The sequence below is a fragment of the Austrofundulus limnaeus genome, unplaced genomic scaffold, assembly GCF_001266775.1.
Source record: "Austrofundulus limnaeus strain Quisiro unplaced genomic scaffold, Austrofundulus_limnaeus-1.0 Scaffold76, whole genome shotgun sequence".
NCBI lineage: Eukaryota > Metazoa > Chordata > Actinopteri > Cyprinodontiformes > Rivulidae > Austrofundulus > Austrofundulus limnaeus.
In genome coordinates, this window is record NW_013952478.1 from 640,612 (window position 1) to 659,519 (window position 18,908).

Sequence of the window (18,908 nt, forward strand, 5' to 3'; positions counted from 1 at the left end):
GCCAAAAAATAAACAATAAAAAATCTCAATTAGTAAACAGAATCTGCAAAAATACCTCATCTCCAATTTACTGTCGACGAGCCAAACTAAAGGCCTGTGGACCAAATGTGGCCCGCCACAACATTTATGTGGCCCACGAAACTCAAAGATACAATGTCTTAAAATAAATGTGCTTTAAAGTCAGCACCGACAAAAAGCTACATCTCCCATAATACATGTTGATTATTTTACCCATGAAATGATGACATCCCACCACCAGGTGGAGCTGCACAGGACTCTAAAAAGGCTGGGCATGTCGCTGCATTTTCCCTGGCTGCTTCTGCTGTTTTGTGGTTGGACTGAGAAGTGGGAACTTCCCACTTACAAGTTGTAAATTTAAACTGAAACGCCCCTTCAGTGGGAATTCCCTGTCAGAAAGTGGGAGAGTTCAGAAATTAAAGACAGTAACTACTCACTACAACTCATCAGCAAGTAAAACTCTCTTAATTTTACTTTATTAGTATTTATATTATTATTCTTATTTCTTCTTATTATCTATTATTCATGTTTAATCAAAGTTAAACACAAATCGTTGACGTTAATTACAACTGGCCCTTTGAGGACCACCATGATGCTCATGTGGCCCTCAGTGAAAGTTACAGCATCAAATCTCTTCAGGTTTGTCTCCATGAGCTCGTTGCAGCTACTCAGAGTAGTAAAATAACTAAGTACAAACACTTTGTTACAGTACTTAAGTAAAATCTTTGGGTATCTGTACTTTACTTGAGTATTTATTTTTCAGCCTGCTTTTAACTTCTACTTCTTCCATTTTTAAAAAAGGCAAGAAGCAGAAAGTCGTTTCTTTTATTTTAATTTGTTTTGTTTTTTTTGGCTTGTTTTCATTCCAGCTTGTTATTGTAAAAAATAATTACTATCCATTTAAATTATGTCTCTTATTGAATATTACTCTTAGTGAATTTAATTGTGGTTGAATGAGAAGTATAAATATATAAAAATCTGATACCGTATTAGTTTGTAGACAAATAAATCATGTCACACTCCAGCAGGACACAATCATTAAAACAAAAGTACTGTACTTAAGAAGTATTTGTTTTTCATGAATTATAATATTGCATTTGGCCACAGCCCTCAGATAGATTTTCATTTTGGAGAAAAAGTTTGGTCACTCTCGATATTTGTATATAAACTGAAACAGCTGGACTAGTGCATCCTAAATTTATCATTAATTAATTAATTTAACACAATACAGTCATTTCTGCATTTTTGTGGAGGTCACCTCCTAATAAATGTCCTTACAGAAAATCTAACTGCTGATTTTAAATCAATACTTTTACTTTTACAAAAATATATTAGATTCTTTAAGACTTTTACTCAAGTAATATTTTAACTTTTACCAAAGTAATTTTCTGGCATTATACTTGTATTTTTACTCAAGTATCACTTTGCGGTACTTTATACAACACTGCAGCTACTCTCTAGCTTTTGTTCATTCTTTTTGACCAAACCTTACGGCTTCAAAGCAAACAAGGGGAATACATATGCAGGAACAGCTTTACATTTTTATTTTTAGAATGAGTTTAAACAAATCTTTGCCACATTTAACTTCAGTCTTTTCAAAGTATTCTGTGTAGGTTCATAATTTATAATTAAACTGAAAAGCTGTTTAATTTTCAGTTTGCAAGGCAACAAAACAGAAAGAATACTAAGTGAAAGCCTTTGCAACTCACTGTAACTTACCTGATAGTTCCAGCGAGGAGAGGGTTAAATGCATACAACCAGTCATGCATTTCTTTGTCATTAGCTGCTTGCAGCAGAATTCCACGGTGCTCTGTGCACACGGCGAAGGTGTTTGGGGTCTGTTAAAACGAGTCACACGAAGCATTAATTACAGGCCAACAGAAAACTGTATGTAAGACTTTGGTGGATGCCTGACCTTCAGCATGGCCTGCTGGTCCTCGCTGTACTCCACCTGAGCAGAGGAGAGGTTGAGGATGGCTCGCTCCACCGCATCTCTTTCTGAGTTGTAGATGTAAACGTACGGCCGACGCACAACCACAAAACGTTTCACCCATCCGTTGGTGTTTGGCTCCAGGAAATGCAGGTAACCCTTCTTTGACACGATGGGGCTGAAAAACACAACTACCGTATTTATGCGTGTATAATACGATCTCATGTAAAAGCATAAAAAATTGAACCCTCAAACTACCTCCAATTTCATACAGACTTCAAGATTTTTCAGCCTTTGCAGTCTTTATACATATCAGTAAAATGATCATTGGACTGTTCATTTTATTTTAACAACATATGTACTAAAAGGTATTTTGACAACAAATATATATCAGCTGTAGCAGCATCAAATGAATTCTGGTATTTTACACATAGACCACCAGGATGCTCCAACATAAAAGTCAGAGACGTCACGAGATTTGGACCATCTTCTGGGGCAAAAGCAGATTATTTCCTACTCGCGAGCACCCCCTCTGGTGGGGAGATGTTTTTTGAGGGATACAAACTTTTTCAGAACACCGGTAGACGGCAGCCATTACAGACGAACATGTGTTTGTTGTTGTTCGAGGAGCAGCTCGGTCACACGCTGTCATTAGTTTGTTATCATTACTAAGGTGCAGGACTACTTCCCCCACTTTTTATTCACATCATGTCACCTGCCTGGATCTGTTATTATCTCGCTCTGAAGCACGGAGGAGTGTTAGAGGTAAGCTCGTTTCAACTGCTTTTTACGTCGTGGTCTCATTTCTGGACTCAGGCATTTTGTGAATGAAGCCGATTTCTCAGTTAAAATACATAAGTAAAAATATTTATCCGAGTACCCCCCAACTTTATGGATGATTTTATGGATGAAATTTTACGTATTATACTTGAATAAATACGGTAAATGTTACAACTAAAGAAAGCGGCACAGTGTGATTAAACTGTGATGATAGCTTCAGACAGACCTGACTCTTATCTCCTGGATGTCAGGGACCAGTTTGCGAGCTCGAGGCTTGGTGTCGGACGCTCCACTGATGGGTTTGTTGTCCTTCAAGTCCTGCTGTGTTTCAGGACCGGGGCTGACGGCGCGGGAGCGGGGTGTGGGTGGTCTGTATTACACAGAAACAGAACGTGAGCTCCATCCCTGCACGTCAGTTTATTATAAGAAAGAAACAAACTGCAGTGCGGTAAAATAACGCAAAGATGCTGCTAGCAAATATGGCAACAAATAAGCCAAGAGTCTGACCTGAGCTCAGCAGAACTGTAGCAACCCTCAACCAGTGAAGGGCATGTAGAGGAGGGTGTGATTGTGTTCAGAGCTGTTATGGAGGTAGAGTCTCTGAGCAATGTGACAGACATCTGTGAGATCTGCAACAAACACAGATACAAGCTGCATCCCTGGCAGAACCAATCAACAAACAGCAATGGCATTTTCCTCAAACGTGTCAACAGATCCCTTCAAACCCGTACCTTGCTCTCACTGGCGCTGACGCAAACATGGCTGTATTCTCTGTTGAAAGAGTGAGTGAGCAGCCGCAAGCACTGAGAAAACAAAACCAATCAATATGATATCTGATTTGCTGCATTTCTGCCTTTTCTTTTTGGTTTCAAACCAGGGTTCGACAAATCCTATTGCCCGACTGCCCGGGGCAGGTAAAACCCATTGTCGGGCAGAAGGGTGTGTCCCAATGCCTGCCCGACCGGGCAGGTAAACAATTTCTTTTATTTTTTATAGGGCCATTTATTCAAAATATTCTGAAAATAAATGAAGAAATTTCGCTATTTAAAACACGTAAAGAGAGAATAAATTGTCAAAATTTCCCCTCCCGCTGTAGAAAAGTTACATCTTGCGGTCGTGTCATAGGATCATTTCCTCCCTCCTTCCTGCTGCACGTCACGCAGAGAGAAGTTAACAACCGTAGCTTTTTTCACACCCGTGTTTTCGGAGGAAAAAATGTTTTTTTATGAATTGTTACCCGCAGAGATGAAAAAAAAAAGTGGACGTTCATTCAGTCATAAATCCATCTTGCTAATTTTGGCTTCTGCTCTGATGAAGATGATGAAGAAGATGAGAGCGCAGCAGCGGGTCAGAAGCTCATTTTATGGCAGGCCGATCTATCATTTATTTGGCTTCACCAAACTTATATTCTAGTTATCTGAAATTGTTTTATGACTAAATTAGACATATTAGTTATTTAGGATAAAATAATAAAATGTTTTCTTTTATTATTTTATTTTATTTACTTTTTTTTAATTTGGAGAACTTTCCAGCTTGAGATTGTTTGTTTGTTGAAGTTGATTTTTGAAAATAAGGGGCAAATATGATAGTTTTTTTACTTCTCTCTGCACCCTTTTACTTCAGGGTATGATTTACTTTGGTTTTTTTAATGCTGTACATAGATGGTTTTGTTTTTATGAATGAAAGAAAAAAACAAATAGACATCTCTTAATATATTTTGACAATTCAAAATACCTATTTAAGATATCTCTGATTATATTCTGACTTGCATAAATAACATTAGATTTATCATCATGTTGTATGGAGACTCCAGTTCAAGATATCTTAAATGTATCTTTGGATATAAGATTTATTAATGCAAATTTCAGACTTTTTCATGTTCTGTAAATTGTATTTAAAACAAAGCTGCTGCTGTTGATCACTCTGTTTTCATAAAATCCAGCCCCAAGGCCAATACTCTAGGGAAACACTTTTTTGAAGATGTTCTTGATAATACAATTGACTGTTAGTAACTCAGTCTACAATGTTTGCATCTGTTTAATCAGATGTCATATATTATACACCTCTGTATAACCATGTTAATATTTTTGTAGTACAAAGTACAGTACACGTTTTTCTTATTTTATCGAAATTTGAACATTTTTGTTTCGGGCAGGTAACTTTTCATGTCGGGCAGGTAAAAAATTAAAATCTTGTCGAACCCTGCTTCAAACCCTTGATCAAAGCTGAACAGACAGTATTTCCAAACCATGGCTGACCTTGACAGCGAGCTCCTTCTGCCTCTCGGTGGTGATCTCAGAGCTGGAGCTGGCCTCCTGATCGGTCTCAGGGGGCTGATGAGGCTCATTCAGCTCCTCGGGAACACCGGACTGAAGGGACTCCAGGCCTGACAGCAAGGTGGACTCTAGCTTCTCCCTCAGCAGAAGGTAATGTTTGGTCTTCTCCACCTGAACGAATTAGGAGAAAATATCACAGTTACTGAGCAGACTGTCGGCTGCAGCAATATCAGAAGGAAATGAGGACAGAAGAACTTATTTCTAGCAGCAGAGCGGGTTGGTAGTGGATTATGTTATTGGTGTTTTTTTAACGTCCTACAGGTAAAATAAATTTGAAACTGAGTTTTTGAAAAAATCCGTGAAACATGAAAAAATCCGGAGATTGCTCTATACGTCCGTATACCTGCATAATGATGGATAATTTGTGTAAATTATGGACAATCCATACAAATTAACCTGTATGGCTCTAAATTCCAGGTACTTCAGCCAATCTGCAGTATTTTACATTTCAGAAAATAAATGTGTAAATACAAATTTATTTAGAAATGTAAATCAGTACAAAACTACATCTAAACACTACATGTTTTATACATATTTTATATGTTTCGTATTTCTTATGTCATCATGTTTTCAATGGTTAGGTCAAATGGGCTATCACATTGTTTGATAATATATTTGTGGCAGCTTTTAGATTTATGAATTACATTTATAATTAATTATAAAAAATATGGTCACCCAGCAAAGTAACAATAGCCTATTTCTTGTGTTACAATGCAGTGGATCAGATGAAGCTACAGCCTGTGTTACTCACAGGGCTTCTTTCACTTGGGGGGGTGGGGGGCGTAATTATGCAAAATCTACTTTATATCAGATAAAGTCATTCCCTCATCAAAACACAACCAGAGTGTTGCTTTGACTCATTCATGCATGTTTGATAAATCCTTAAATCTCCTGTGGTAGAAATGTGGTAGAAACACTTTCTGGTACAAAGCTCCACCTATTTGTACCTGGCTCCTCCCTGGAGCTCAGTCAGCAGCCGAGCTCCTGCCCCACATAGCACCCCTCTTCTGAAGCATTGTTGTGAAGATGTGTTGAAATGGGAGTGTTGGAAATGGTAGGAGGTTCTTAAAGAGACAGAGGCCAATTTCAAGGCATTTAGAGAGGCCATGATGCAAAGTCAAATTTATTTTTGATATTTACAGCATTTTTATAACAACGGAAGTAGGGCTGGGCGGTATGACCTCAAATTCATATATAAATGAAATCCCTTCACAGTAACGGTATACAGTATATTGCTGTAGAAAATTATCATAAAAAGTAAAGATAATGTAATTTTTACAGCATTTATTTTTGCAGAAAACTGTAATCATAAACAAACCCAGCATTCTTGCTTTAATATCTGCCTGCTATAAAATGAGCTTCTGCCTGCTGAACTTATCAGCAGCTGCTCTGCTGCGCGCGCATCTTCATCATCTTCATCATCAGAGCAGAAGCCGCCTTTATAAGATGGATTCATGACTGAACGAACGTCTACATCTTTTTTTATCATCTCTGTGGGCAACAATACATAAAAAAAAATTTCTCCGACAATTGGCTGTGAAAAACTTTGGTTGTTAAAGCTTCGCTCTGCATGATGTGCAGCGAAAGGGAGGGAGAGATTATCGTTGATGTAACTTTTCTACAGCGGGAGGGGGAAATTTTGAGGATTTATTCTTTCTATACACGTTTTAAAATGCTATAATTTCTTCATTATATTTTGAACTCCTGCTCAGTTGTCTCTGCACTCGCAGCCCTGTTCACACAGGTGCAATGACGTAACTGACGACAGGACGGTGGAGGGTAAGTTTTTACCGTAGGCCAACTTCATACCGTTTCTACCGTCTACCGCATATAACGCGCAGCCCTAAACTGAAGGTAACATAGTTAGTTGATTGTGGTATAGAATATGTGCCTGGAAAATACATAATACCCCTCTTTAAGGAGGTAGCGAGAGTACACCAGTCACTTCAATGTCCTCTGTGTTTCATATGGTCATGCATGTGGTCACTTCAGTACCATCCCTAGGGGGCCTCCTTCAGTTCGAGGCCCTAGGCAAATGCCTACCTTGCCTACTGTATTGTGACAGCTCTGAATAAAAACGTATCCTAAGCAATAAAATACTGCAGATTAGTGTACTTTCCATTGCATGTTCAGTTTCTGTAAATCTACAGCTTCATTTACAAATTTTAGAATTTCAGTTTAATTCAGTTCATTTATTTATATAGTACCATGACCCAACATACGTCGCCTCATAGTACTGTACACAAAAATCAATGTAAGGAGGCCAGCAGATTCCATTGAATTACTTCATCCCTGTCTCCCATCCTGAGCCATTAGTGACAGTGGGAAGGAAATTTATTTTAATTTTTTTATTTAAGTTTTCTTTCATTAACTCTCATGTTAAGACAAATTCAGACAACCAGAAAATAAATGAAAAGAACTGTAGTAAAGTGACTTACATCTTGGAGGAGACTGAGCTTCTCCAGCTCCCACTGGTGCTCTATAATGAGGCTGTCGCTGCGCGGCCTCCATCCAGCCAGGTTCTCCTCTCCTCGGACGTAGGCCACAGAGGTGTCCAGCACCCGCCTGCGTCTCCTCTGCATTCCTGAGGAGATACAGAAGCTCTCATTAGAAATACTTTAGAAGTGAGCCTAATACAAAAACACAATGGAAGCAAATCTGGGCTCTTACCTGGGCTTCCTGCATCGGCCTGGTGGCACAAGCTGGCCTCATAAACTCCAGTTACACGATTTCTGGAGGAAGTAAATAATCAACCAACTTTATTTTTAACAAAGAAAATACAACAGCTTCCGGGTATTTTTGTAGTGAGAGACCTTAACCTCACCCATCTGCCGCTCTCAGACTTCCTGTACCAAAAAGGTTGCGAATCGATCGAGAAGCTGACAGCTTTGTGTCTCGAGTGTAAAACACCATGCAGATATCTTTGGTTATAACTGCAGGCTGTGTGCAGTTCTCCATCTGTATTTGAGGAAAAAAAAGAGGAAGGACTTCAAACATTATTTTATATCTCCTTTGAGTTACTTCAGCTTCCTCTGAACGCAGACACTGTTGTGTACCTCCAGGTAGGCAGAGAGGGTCATGTAGATTTTCTCCCCGTTTGGAGTGACTCGGTTTAGCAGCAGAGAGTTGTGCATTGAACTGTCCCACGCTGCCTCGAACCGGTAAAAAGTCCTGTGACGGTCCAAGAGACACAAAGCTCACTGATCGCATCAGGGCAAAAATTGAATTTTTAAATTGTAAAAATAAAAACAAAAACAAGCTGCCTCTTAACTCATGCTAATTTCTGCTCAAATGAACATAAAATTTATGTAAAAGAAAAAGCATTTCATATGGGAAAAATTGCTACAATTTGATTAAAAGAACTGAGAACAAAACATGATTTGCAATCAATTCATTCATTATAATACAATATTTAGACACTGTAGACAGCATGTTGAGTTAAAAAAATAAAACTGTTGTTTTCCATGCAGCAGGCTGACATGATGCTCTGCTTTGTAGAAAACATCACAGAAAAGCAAAAGAGAGCAATGAGGACTGATAGTACAGAAAAAAAGGAGAGGATGGATGAGAGAAAATGAGAGACAGGGCAGTGAAATACCTATGATCAACTCCCAGGGAAATACTGTGTGAAAGAAGAAACCAGCAAAAAGAATAGAAAGAGTGAGTCAGGAAGTCTGTTGTGGCTGTGCACGTATATGGCTGGGGTTGTGTTTGTTTTCTTTCTAACATCTGATTATGTAAAAATAATAATAAAATCTTTGAGTAAAGCTCACAAACTGCATGAAAGGTCCTGATTTGTCGACTTGCGTTATTAATGGGATCTTTGACTAATGTCACATGTTGGTCTTAATGTCATTTTTTCTGTTCTACCAAACATTGTGACATGTGAAAACTCCTAATTACCTTAAACTTTTTTTGTTTGTTTATGACATTTTTCACTTAAGCATGTCACCATTTTATTACTGATGCACTAAATTCTGGGGGGGATCGGCTGCAGTTGAGACTGAAAAACTGAGTCAAGGCTAAAGAGCTGTTATGTTACAATAAAGTTATATTATGTATTAGTTTCTTTCCATCAATCAATAACACCCTATGCTACATATATTAGCTCTCTGGGTTTAACCCCTTTAATTACAATACATACATTAGCTCTTGAGCAATCGCCATATTAGCTTAGGAGCTAACACTAATTGTATCAGCTGTGATCAGTTCAAGGGTTGCAGCCCACGTAGGGCGCATTTGTAGGCTGGTTCCTTCACTGCACCGCGCCATAGGCTGTCCCATTTTGTGGACTTCTACTCATGCGGCCCACAAAACCCTGAAAACGTAGTCTGCATCTGAGTATCCTACACAGCTGATGGTATCCCAGGATTCATTGTGCCATCAGCAAACTAAACAGGAAAACGAAGATGGTGGAGTTTGGAAATTCATCACGGACCGAAGAATTTATTTTTAAATGTAAGTTAAAAAACTTAGCTGATGCTGCAATGAGATGATGAGAGAGCTGAGCCAGAAGGTGAAGCTCTCGATTTACCCGTCGGTCTACCTTCCTACCCTCATCTATGGTCACGAGCTTTGGGTAGTGACCGAAAGAACAAGATCACAGATACAAGCGGCCAGAATGAGTTTCCTCCGCAGGGTGTCTGGGCTCTCCCTTAGAGATAGGGTGAGAAGCTCAGTCATCCAGGAGGGACTCAGAGTAGAACCGCTGCTCCTCCATGTCGAGAGGAGCCAGTTGAGGTGGCTCGGGCATTTGGTTAGGATGTCTTTCTGGTGAGGTGTTCTGGGCACGTCCCACTGGGAGGAGACCCAGAGGAAGACCCAGGACACGATGGAGGGACTATGCTTCTCGGCTGGCCTGGGAACACCTTGGGATTCCCCCGGACGAACTGGTCCAAGTGGCTGAGGAGAGGGAAGTCTGGGTCTCTGCTTAGGCTGCTGCCCCCGAGACCCGACCCCGGATAAGAGGAAGAAAACGGACAAACGAGATGTTAAATAAAATGCAACTACGTGTCTGCTAGATCCCATTCTAACCAGACTGTTGAAAGAAGCATTTCCCTTAATTAATATCCATATTTTAGATGTACTTAATTTATCTTTAATGAATGGTTATGTGCCACAGAGCTTCAAGGTAGCTGTAGTTAAACCTTTACTTAAGAAACCTCATCTTGATTCAGGAGTTCTGGCCAACTACAGACCTATATCTAATCTCCCATTCATCTCAAAAATTCTTAAGAAAATAGTTGCAAATCAGCCATGTGAACATCTGGATAGAAATAATCTATATAAGGAGTTTCAGTCAGGGTTTAGAGCTCATCATAGCACAGAAACAGCACTGGTGAAAGTTACTAATGATATTCTCATGGCCTCAGACAGTGGACTTGTGTCCATTCTTGTCCTGTTAGATCTCAGTGCTGCATTTGATACTATTGATCACAATATTTTATTAAGTAGACTTGATATTGGGATTACAGGAACAGCTCTAAAATGATTTGAGTCTTATTTAACTGATGGATTTCCGTTTGTTAATGTTAATACTGAATCTTCTTCTTACACCAGAGTTAGTCATGGAGTTCCTCAGGGTTCAGTGCTTGGACCAATCCTCTTTACTTTATACATGCTTCCATTAGGTAAAGTTATTAATCAGCATGGGATAAATTTCCATTGTTATGCTGATGATACTCCGTTATATTTATCCATGAAACCTGATGAATCCAACCAGTTACTTAAACTACAAGCATGTCTTACAGACATAAAAACATGGATGACTCAATTTTCTGCTTCTAAACTCAGATAAGACAGAGATTATGGTTTTTGGACCTGAACATCTTAGGGATCAACTTTGCAGCCTTTTACCTTCTCTGGATGTCATTAATCTGGCCTTCAGTTCTAATGTAAAGAAACTTGGTGTTATTTTTGACACTGACACTCTGTCTACTTTTAAGATTAGACTGAAGACTTTCCTTTTGAATAAATCCTATAATTAGACCTAGGTTTCCTGAATTAATCTTCATTTCTGCTGCTATAGACTTAGACTGCTGGAGCACAAACTGAGCACATTTCCTCACTCTGCTGTTGTCTTTGGTCTCTCTTCTCTACATGTTTATTGTAATTATTTCTATCAATAACATGTTTTTTCCTTTGTCTCTTTTCCAGAAGAAGGTGCACCCGGACCAGTCCTGGACCAGTTCTTCTGTGTTTGGCTGGGTCTCTTTCCTGTCACCCAACCAGCCGGTCGAGGCAGATGGCCGCCTGTCCTGAACCTGGTTCTGCTGGAGGTTTCTTCCTGATTAGCAGGGAGTTTTTCCTCTCCACCGTTTGCTCAGGATGGGAGACTGTGATGAAGGGATTCAACACAATCTGCTGGCTTCTTCTTTAGATTGTTCTTTTTTTTCACGTACAGTGCCCTGAGACAACGTATGTTGTGACTTGGCTCTATATAAATAAACTGAACTGAATTGAATTGAATACATGTTCTGATACTGGATCTAAATACAAACTCTTTAAAATATTACATGTAAATAAATTAAAAATATTAAGAACAGCTGCATTGAATTTGGGGATGTTATACCTTCAGTGAAAAGACGTGAAAACATGTTCCAATGCATCTTAAGTAAGCCATATAATGCAAAGTGTAACACTACAGTACAGGGGTAGTGCAGTCATGCAAACATACATCCTATGATACTAGAGTCTCCTTTCATAGTGATTTATGCCGCCTACACAGCCGTGAAGGCTATGGCCTCCATGGGTCACTGTCTAGGTAGGCTACAACCCCTGAGCTGAGACACAGCCATTAGCTTAGGAGCTAACGCTATATACATATTAGCATGGGAGCTAACGTGAATGCTAAAAGGCTAAAACTGAGCTTCTCCTTCCATGAAGCAGCTCCTCTCTGTCAACGCACTCTGGTTTAATTTAAAAGGGCTGATCATCAAATATTGTTCAAGATTAAATTTAACCTAAGTTGGACAGAGCTTGCAGCAGAGCAGCTTGTATACGTCATTTATCCAGAACACTTGACGATGTAAATAACATGGCGACATCCATGTGACAAAGTATTTTTTAAATTTATCACAACTAAACTTTATATAGTTTTTTACGGTCTTGTTTCTATAGTTGAAATAAATGTTTTTCCAAATAATGCCTAATGTTACAACTAGTCAGAGGTCCCTTTAAACTAAATACAACAGGTCCTACAGCACAACAGAGCTGCCTTGTGTTGCTCTCAGTACGATAATGTACGTTTTCCCTCAAGGAGAAATAGTCACACACTGAAAGCTGCTGTTATTCTGGCGGCCTCACATCTAAAAGGATTATCCAAGTAAGAACTGTAAAAGGAAACCAGTGTTTCTGTAAGTCATAAAAGCAGGCCAAAATGGGCTCTTCACCAGGTTCAGATGTTCGGCCCGCTGCTCCTGGACTCAAATGACCTTGTGGGAAAGCGAACAACAGCAAACAGCCACTCACTGTGCTGGAGTAACAACTGCACAGCGCGGGCGCCATCTATGAAGAAGGTGACGCTTCTTTTTTTAATCAACTAATTAGCAAGTTCATTAACACACATTCACACAAACATGGCAGAAAGCTGCTCGCTTCCACTACGAGGAGGCAATTTCCTCCTCACACCCTTCCATCACTCTGTGAGCTTCTCTGTGTTTTACTAGCTCTTAAAAATGTGGGAGCCAGCACTGAAGTCATGCTGCTGGCAGAACATGTGAGGAGCCGCTTGGTTCTGGCGTTTGGCAGAGTTTCACTGAGGTACGAGAAAGATTTAAAAATATTCACAACATACGTAGCAGCAGTTCAGGGTAAAGTGCTAACAGTGAGGTAATGGTTCAGTGGATTATATTATGAGAGCTGGGCTTAAATCTTCTGCCAAAGTGAGTATTGTTAGTGATGGGATCCATACAGCAGCACCTGAGTTAAAAAGACTGATGGATGGTTTTGTTATTATCCTGCAGCAGTGATAGGAAACACTGTGTTTGTACAAAGTCACTTTTATGAACTCAAAATAACACTTGACTCTCAAAGTAAAAAAATAAATAAATAAAGAAAAAGAAAAAATGTAGTGGAATATGTTTTTCATCTGTTGCTTTTGTGATTTCCAGCCAGTATTTATTAGTGGACTTATTTCGCCCCCTACTGGCAGATTTTAATGATGCATAATCTTTTGGAAAAAACAAACACACTTGCGCAGCTTTGCAGTTTATATAGGATTAAATCACTTTGGAAGAAATTGCAACCATTTTAATTTAATCCTTTTAGAATTTAGAAATCAAATAAATGATACAGTTTAGAAGTACAGCCTTAGACTGATGGTGAGTTTTCTAAATAAAAAAAAAACTGCATCAGCTGCTGAAGTGGAAACACAGAGTCTGATGCTGGCCCGTGACACCTCCAGCAGAGACGCAGCCAAGCGTGAAGCAAAGCCGAGCCATGCAGACCCTGTCCATCACACAGCCCAAACACACAACCAGTACCGCAAGAGATGTGGGCCGCATGCAAGACCGCGTCCCTCGCTTCTCATGAGGGGGAGGGGAAAAAAACTGATAAACAGCAAAAGTCATGACAGAGTAGGTGTAAAGGAGAACAAATAGGTTGTTGATTAGGGATGATAGAGAGTGAAGAAAGTTAGAAAATTGAAGTGTTTGTGTAACTTATCGTGAAAATAAAGGCAAATAATATACCTAGGCATGTCCGAATCAAGAAACTGTCTGCAGAGCAAAAAAATACAAAACAAAGCAATTCATCAACATTATGTTAGTGAGAAAATGTTAATTATTTAATGTTAGTTCCAGCATCTTAAACCTGCCTGGGTTCAGCTTTTAAAAGACATTTTTGACCATGTTTAACAGAACAGAACTTGGCTGCAGTTTATTGCAATAAAACGTTTATTTCACCAGGACTACTACTTAATGCAGAAAGGAGCTTCAGACAGAAACTCTAATTACACACAAGGACACCATGCAACTGATGTTAAACCTAAACAATAAGCAAAACAATAAGTAGCATGGCCCAATAAAGTCAATGATTTTGCATATAATGAACAATAATTACAGTTTTTTTAGTTTGAGTTTATTTCAAACATGTATACAAAATAAATAAATTATCTAACAAGATAACAACCTTTAAATAAACAGATCTGAAAAGAAATGGGAAGAAGTAAAAACATATTTTTCCACCCTTCTCCAAAATAATAAATTCCTTTTTCCTAATAACACAGTAATGATTTCAGTAAGACCAAACCAATAATTAGTTTACCTACTATCCTATATACATTATATACCAATTATAAAATAATATACAGTAATTTATATTTCACTTTTCTGACATTGCCTTTTTATACATAAATATTTTTTCTTCTACAATGCCTAATGTATGTCTCCTTTATTAACTTATTTCAGTGTTATTAGCAAAAAAGATTATTACTATTATTATTATTGCAAGCAAATGCATTTGCAAATATTTTCCTACATACTGGCTATTTAAAATTGTCTTGGCACATCACTAAATTCAAAGGACAGAATTTGGAATATTAAGTGTATCTGTAAAGCCTATAAAATTAAATAAAACTGATTACTTACGTAACAAAATTTAAAGAGACCTTTAGATAGTCAAATAAAAATAAAACCAATACAGAATTAATAACTGACCTTAAAGCTAACAGATTTTCTGCAGAATCTTTGGTATCAACAGGTAACATGTTGTTACCAAAAATTCTGCAACTAGAAACATTTAGAGAAATTTTGAGGGTAAGGGCCTGATCTACTAAATATTTGTAAAAACCTGTGCAAACTGAATTGCACACACAAAGCTAATCTACTAACTGTGTGTGCAAAGGATGGAGTCTGTCAAATGAGCAACATAGCATCTGCAGCCCAAACTGAAATGTGACAATTTAGCACCTGCAATGTGATTTATCAAACCTGAAACTGATTGCAGTTAATGTTTCTGCATCTAGTTTGTTAGCAAGACAGGTGCACAATTAGCCCTATTAAAAAAAACTACTAAAGACGGACATTCCACATTGTTAAGCAGACTACCATTTTCAACTAATATGGGCAAATAATAATATATCATCTCTGTGTGTCTCAGATTAATTTTAATGATCCAAAGAGACCTGAGACACAAAACCATCCATGAATTTATTTGAAAAACAAAAACATGTAGTCTTTATGACACTTAAATACAACTGGCATAATAATTTGGGATGTGGTGCATGTGACACTCAAAGACAGGATGGTTTTATTCTGTCTGTAATAAAACTGATGCTCTGCAACATCAAAGAGTACTTCTTTCATTTAACCATTAAAGAGATTTTTCACCCACTTAGTAATAAGATTCTGTCGAAACAATATATAAATTTAATATCTTACAGATATCTTTTGAATAAACAAAGTTATAAAATCTATGATGAAATGTAATTTGTTAGAAATACTTTGAACTTTGTTTTATATGCTGAAAGTCTCTGTCACATTTGAGCCAAATTTGAAGAAATCATGCAGAAACAAAATTTTGGGGGCTTCATTTACTGTAGTATTCAGAAAGGTACAGGCAAACCAAAAACATGCATGTTGGGTTGATTAGCAACTGAATTGTCCCTGGGTGTGAGAGAGTAACTAGTTGTCTCTATGTGGTCCTGTGATGGACTTGAGACCTGTCCAGGGTGTACCAGAAGGAAAATAACCTCGGACGGATGGATGGATGGATGGATGGATGGATGGATGGATGGATGGATGGATGGACAGATAGATGGTTGTATGGATGGACGGATGGATGGATGGATGGATGGATGGATGGATGGATGGATGGATGGATGGACAGACAAATGGATTGATGGGCTGTAGATGAATGGATGGATGAATGATGAATGATGACTGATGAATGATGAATGCATGGTATCGTGATATTGTGGTATTGTGGCACTGTGGTATTGTGGTATCATGGTATAGTGGTATCATTGTATCACGGTATTGTGGTATCATGGTATCGTGATATCATGGTATCGTGGTACCATAGTATCATGATATCGTGGTATCATGGTACCATGGAATCATGATAACATGGTATTGTGGTATCATGGTATCATGGTTTCATGGTATCATGGTATCGTGATACTGTGGTACTATGGTATCATGATAACATGGTATTGTGGTATCATGGTATCATGGTTTCATGATATCATGGTATCGTGGTATCATGATATTGTAAAAAAAATGTACTTTGGACCTTTTGAAGTGAGGTTCTGTGGAAAGGTTGTAACATCTTATTTGCTCAAACTAGCCCTTCAGTCCTGTCAGCCTTTAACATTGGCTTCAAACTAGGTTGCTCAAAAATATATTTACAATAGGTAATATATAAATTCTTCATAACTTCTCTACAAACACCACTTCAAAACATCTGAAATATTCTTCAAGATCAAGCATTATCACAACGGTTTATAATATTTAGCTGTTTGCAAAGCGATCCCATTTGCATTTTAAATCTACATTTTCTGAGCTCACCTGTCATCCTGTAAGGGCCTGACATACCCAGCAGCCAAGATGTTGAGTGACAGAATATTTGGGTCGATGATGTTCTCGTCAGCTTCGGGGGTGTTGCGCAGACGCCCTGGGAGAGAACAGGTGCCTCAGTGAGAACAGCTTTCACGGATCTTTAATGAAATGTTTATTTTCAGAGTTAACCTGCCCAAAAGAACAAACTTACCAACAACAAGCTCACGAATATCCTTCCATTCAATGTCACCTCCAGATTCGTGTACGATGGTAACAGCAATTCTCCTCTGGAGGCCCTGCAGTACAAAAGGAAAGAGATAAATATTTTTTTTTCAAAATGTTTTAAGAATCTCCACCTTCTGCTGCTTATCTGTAGTTGGGTTGTGGAGGCAACAGGCCTAAGAAACCCAGACATCTCTCTTCACAGTGACACTTTCCAGCTTATCCTGGGGGAACCTGAGGAGCTCCCAGGCCAGAGAGGACACATAATCTCTTTAGCAAGTCCTGGGTCTTCTTTGGGGCTTCCTACCAGAGGGACGTGCCCAGAACACCTCTAAAGGGAGACATTCAGGAGGCATCCTAATCAGATGAACCACCTCAATTGACTCATTTCATTGTGGAGGAGCAGCAGCTCTACTACATGATGGAGATCCTCACCCTATCACTAAGGCTGAGCCAGCCACCCTACAAAAAAAGCTCCTTTCGTCCTCTTGCATCCAGGATCTTGTTCTTTGGATCATGATCCACGCCTCATGACCACAGATGAGGGTTGGAACGTAGACAGACCAGTAAATCCAGAGCTTTTCCTATCAATTCAACTCTTTGTTCACCAGGACTGACTGAAGCAACATCCTCATTACTAAAGGATGAGACCCCAATCTGTTGATCCATCTCCCGCTTCATCCTACCATCACTCGTGAACAAGACACCCAGATACTAAAACTCCCCCACTTAGACTTAGAGGAACCAAGTCTCATCTCAGCTACTTCATATTCGGCTGCAAACCAGCCCAGAGCACGCTGAAGGTCTTGGCCCAATAATGCCAAAAGAACCACATCATCTGCATGCAGCAGAAATGAGACCCTGTGGTTCCCAAACCAGACACCCTCCTCTCCAAGGCTGCACCTTGAGATCCTGTCCACAAACATCTTTGTTTTCAGTATTTCAGTCTTATGTGCTCTGTGTGACAGACGTACCTGGTGCAGGAGGAAGGTGCCATGGCAGGGCATGCCTCCTCTGTGGTCCACAACAGCTGGGATGTAGCTAAAATAAAACAATCAGCACAAGCTTTGGTAACCTGGTCAATGATTTAAGGTACAAATCCCACAAATTATCAACACATGGTGAGACAACACTGGAAACTTACTCTCCAGTAGCTTCAAGCTCGCAGATCTCAAAGAATACCATGAGGTCATATTTACAGTGGCACGGTCCGGCCTGAGGGCGGGTCAGCGTCGTCAGCTTGGTAGCAGGCACTGAGTGGAAGAAGGTTTTAGAGGTTATACAGAAAAATTCAACAACAAAGGATGAAAGCAGGCAGGTGACTAACAGGCTGGAGGTGAGAATACTGATCTAGCTACCCTAAAAAGGAGAGGAAGGAAAAAGAAAGGACACCAGTGAAGGGAAGGAAGAGAGGACCCATTCATTTCTGTAGAAGGAAATGATTATTTTAATCACAATATGAGCATCTTTGATGTACTATTTTAAATCAAATTATCTCAAAAACATTCATAATCTCCGTGACACCAAACTAAACAGACTGATTTTAATCTTGATCAGACTGGTTTCTAAATGACTACAGAAACACCAAAGTTTAGACCAGAGGTGTCAAGTAATGAAGTAAGAAGTATTTGTTACTTTACTTAAGTAGAAATTTTGGTTATCGATACTTTTCTGGAGTAATTACTTTTCATTTCTACTCCTTATATTTTCACACAGTTGTCTGTATCACTTTCAGAGTATTTCATTATTATTTCATTTTGGCTTGTCATCATTCAAAAATACCCCTATCAAGATATATTGTGCCTCCTGAATATCGCATTATGACACTAAATCACGTCACATCTAGCATGTCATATGTATGTAGCTTAATGATCGTGGCAGAGAAATATACAGTTGTGGTCAAAAGTTTACATACACTTGTAAAAAAACATAATGTTATGGCTGTCTTGAGTTTTCAATAAGTTCTACAACTCTTATTTTTCTGTGATAGAGTGATCGGAACACATACATGTTTGTCACAAAAAACAGTCATAAAATTTGGTTCTTTCATAAATTTATTATGGGTCTGCTGAAAATGTCACCAAATCTGCTGGGTTACCTATGTTCCTTCTAATATACTCATCC

General features: G+C 38.8%; 1 protein-coding gene across 12 annotated transcripts in view; it reads right to left on the reverse strand.

Annotated features, from left to right (window-relative positions):
- Nucleotides 1-18,908, reverse strand: part of kif1aa (kinesin family member 1Aa) — an 84,996-nt gene that overhangs the window by 1,232 nt on the left and 64,856 nt on the right. For 8 of the 12 annotated variants that reach the window (XM_014011029.1, XM_014011033.1, XM_014011032.1 and 5 more), the window contains 16 exons: nt 17,929-18,037; nt 17,759-17,825; nt 16,774-16,858; nt 16,572-16,677; nt 13,755-13,781; nt 8,663-8,686; nt 8,121-8,235; nt 7,889-8,022; nt 7,735-7,796; nt 7,503-7,648; nt 4,987-5,175; nt 3,460-3,531; nt 3,236-3,357; nt 2,955-3,098; nt 1,934-2,126; nt 1,738-1,856 (listed from right to left, as the gene is read on the reverse strand). In XM_014011029.1, coding sequence (XP_013866483.1) covers nt 1,738-1,856; nt 1,934-2,126; nt 2,955-3,098; nt 3,236-3,357; nt 3,460-3,531; nt 4,987-5,175; nt 7,503-7,648; nt 7,735-7,796; nt 7,889-8,022; nt 8,121-8,235; nt 8,663-8,686; nt 13,755-13,781; nt 16,572-16,677; nt 16,774-16,858; nt 17,759-17,825; nt 17,929-18,037 — 1,714 coding nt within the window. The remainder of the gene's footprint in view (nt 1-1,737; nt 1,857-1,933; nt 2,127-2,954; nt 3,099-3,235; nt 3,358-3,459; nt 3,532-4,986; nt 5,176-7,502; nt 7,649-7,734; nt 7,797-7,888; nt 8,023-8,120; nt 8,236-8,662; nt 8,687-13,754; nt 13,782-16,571; nt 16,678-16,773; nt 16,859-17,758; nt 17,826-17,928; nt 18,038-18,908) is intronic. The other 4 variants (XM_014011038.1, XM_014011034.1, XM_014011039.1 and 1 more) reach the window with 2 other exon arrangements.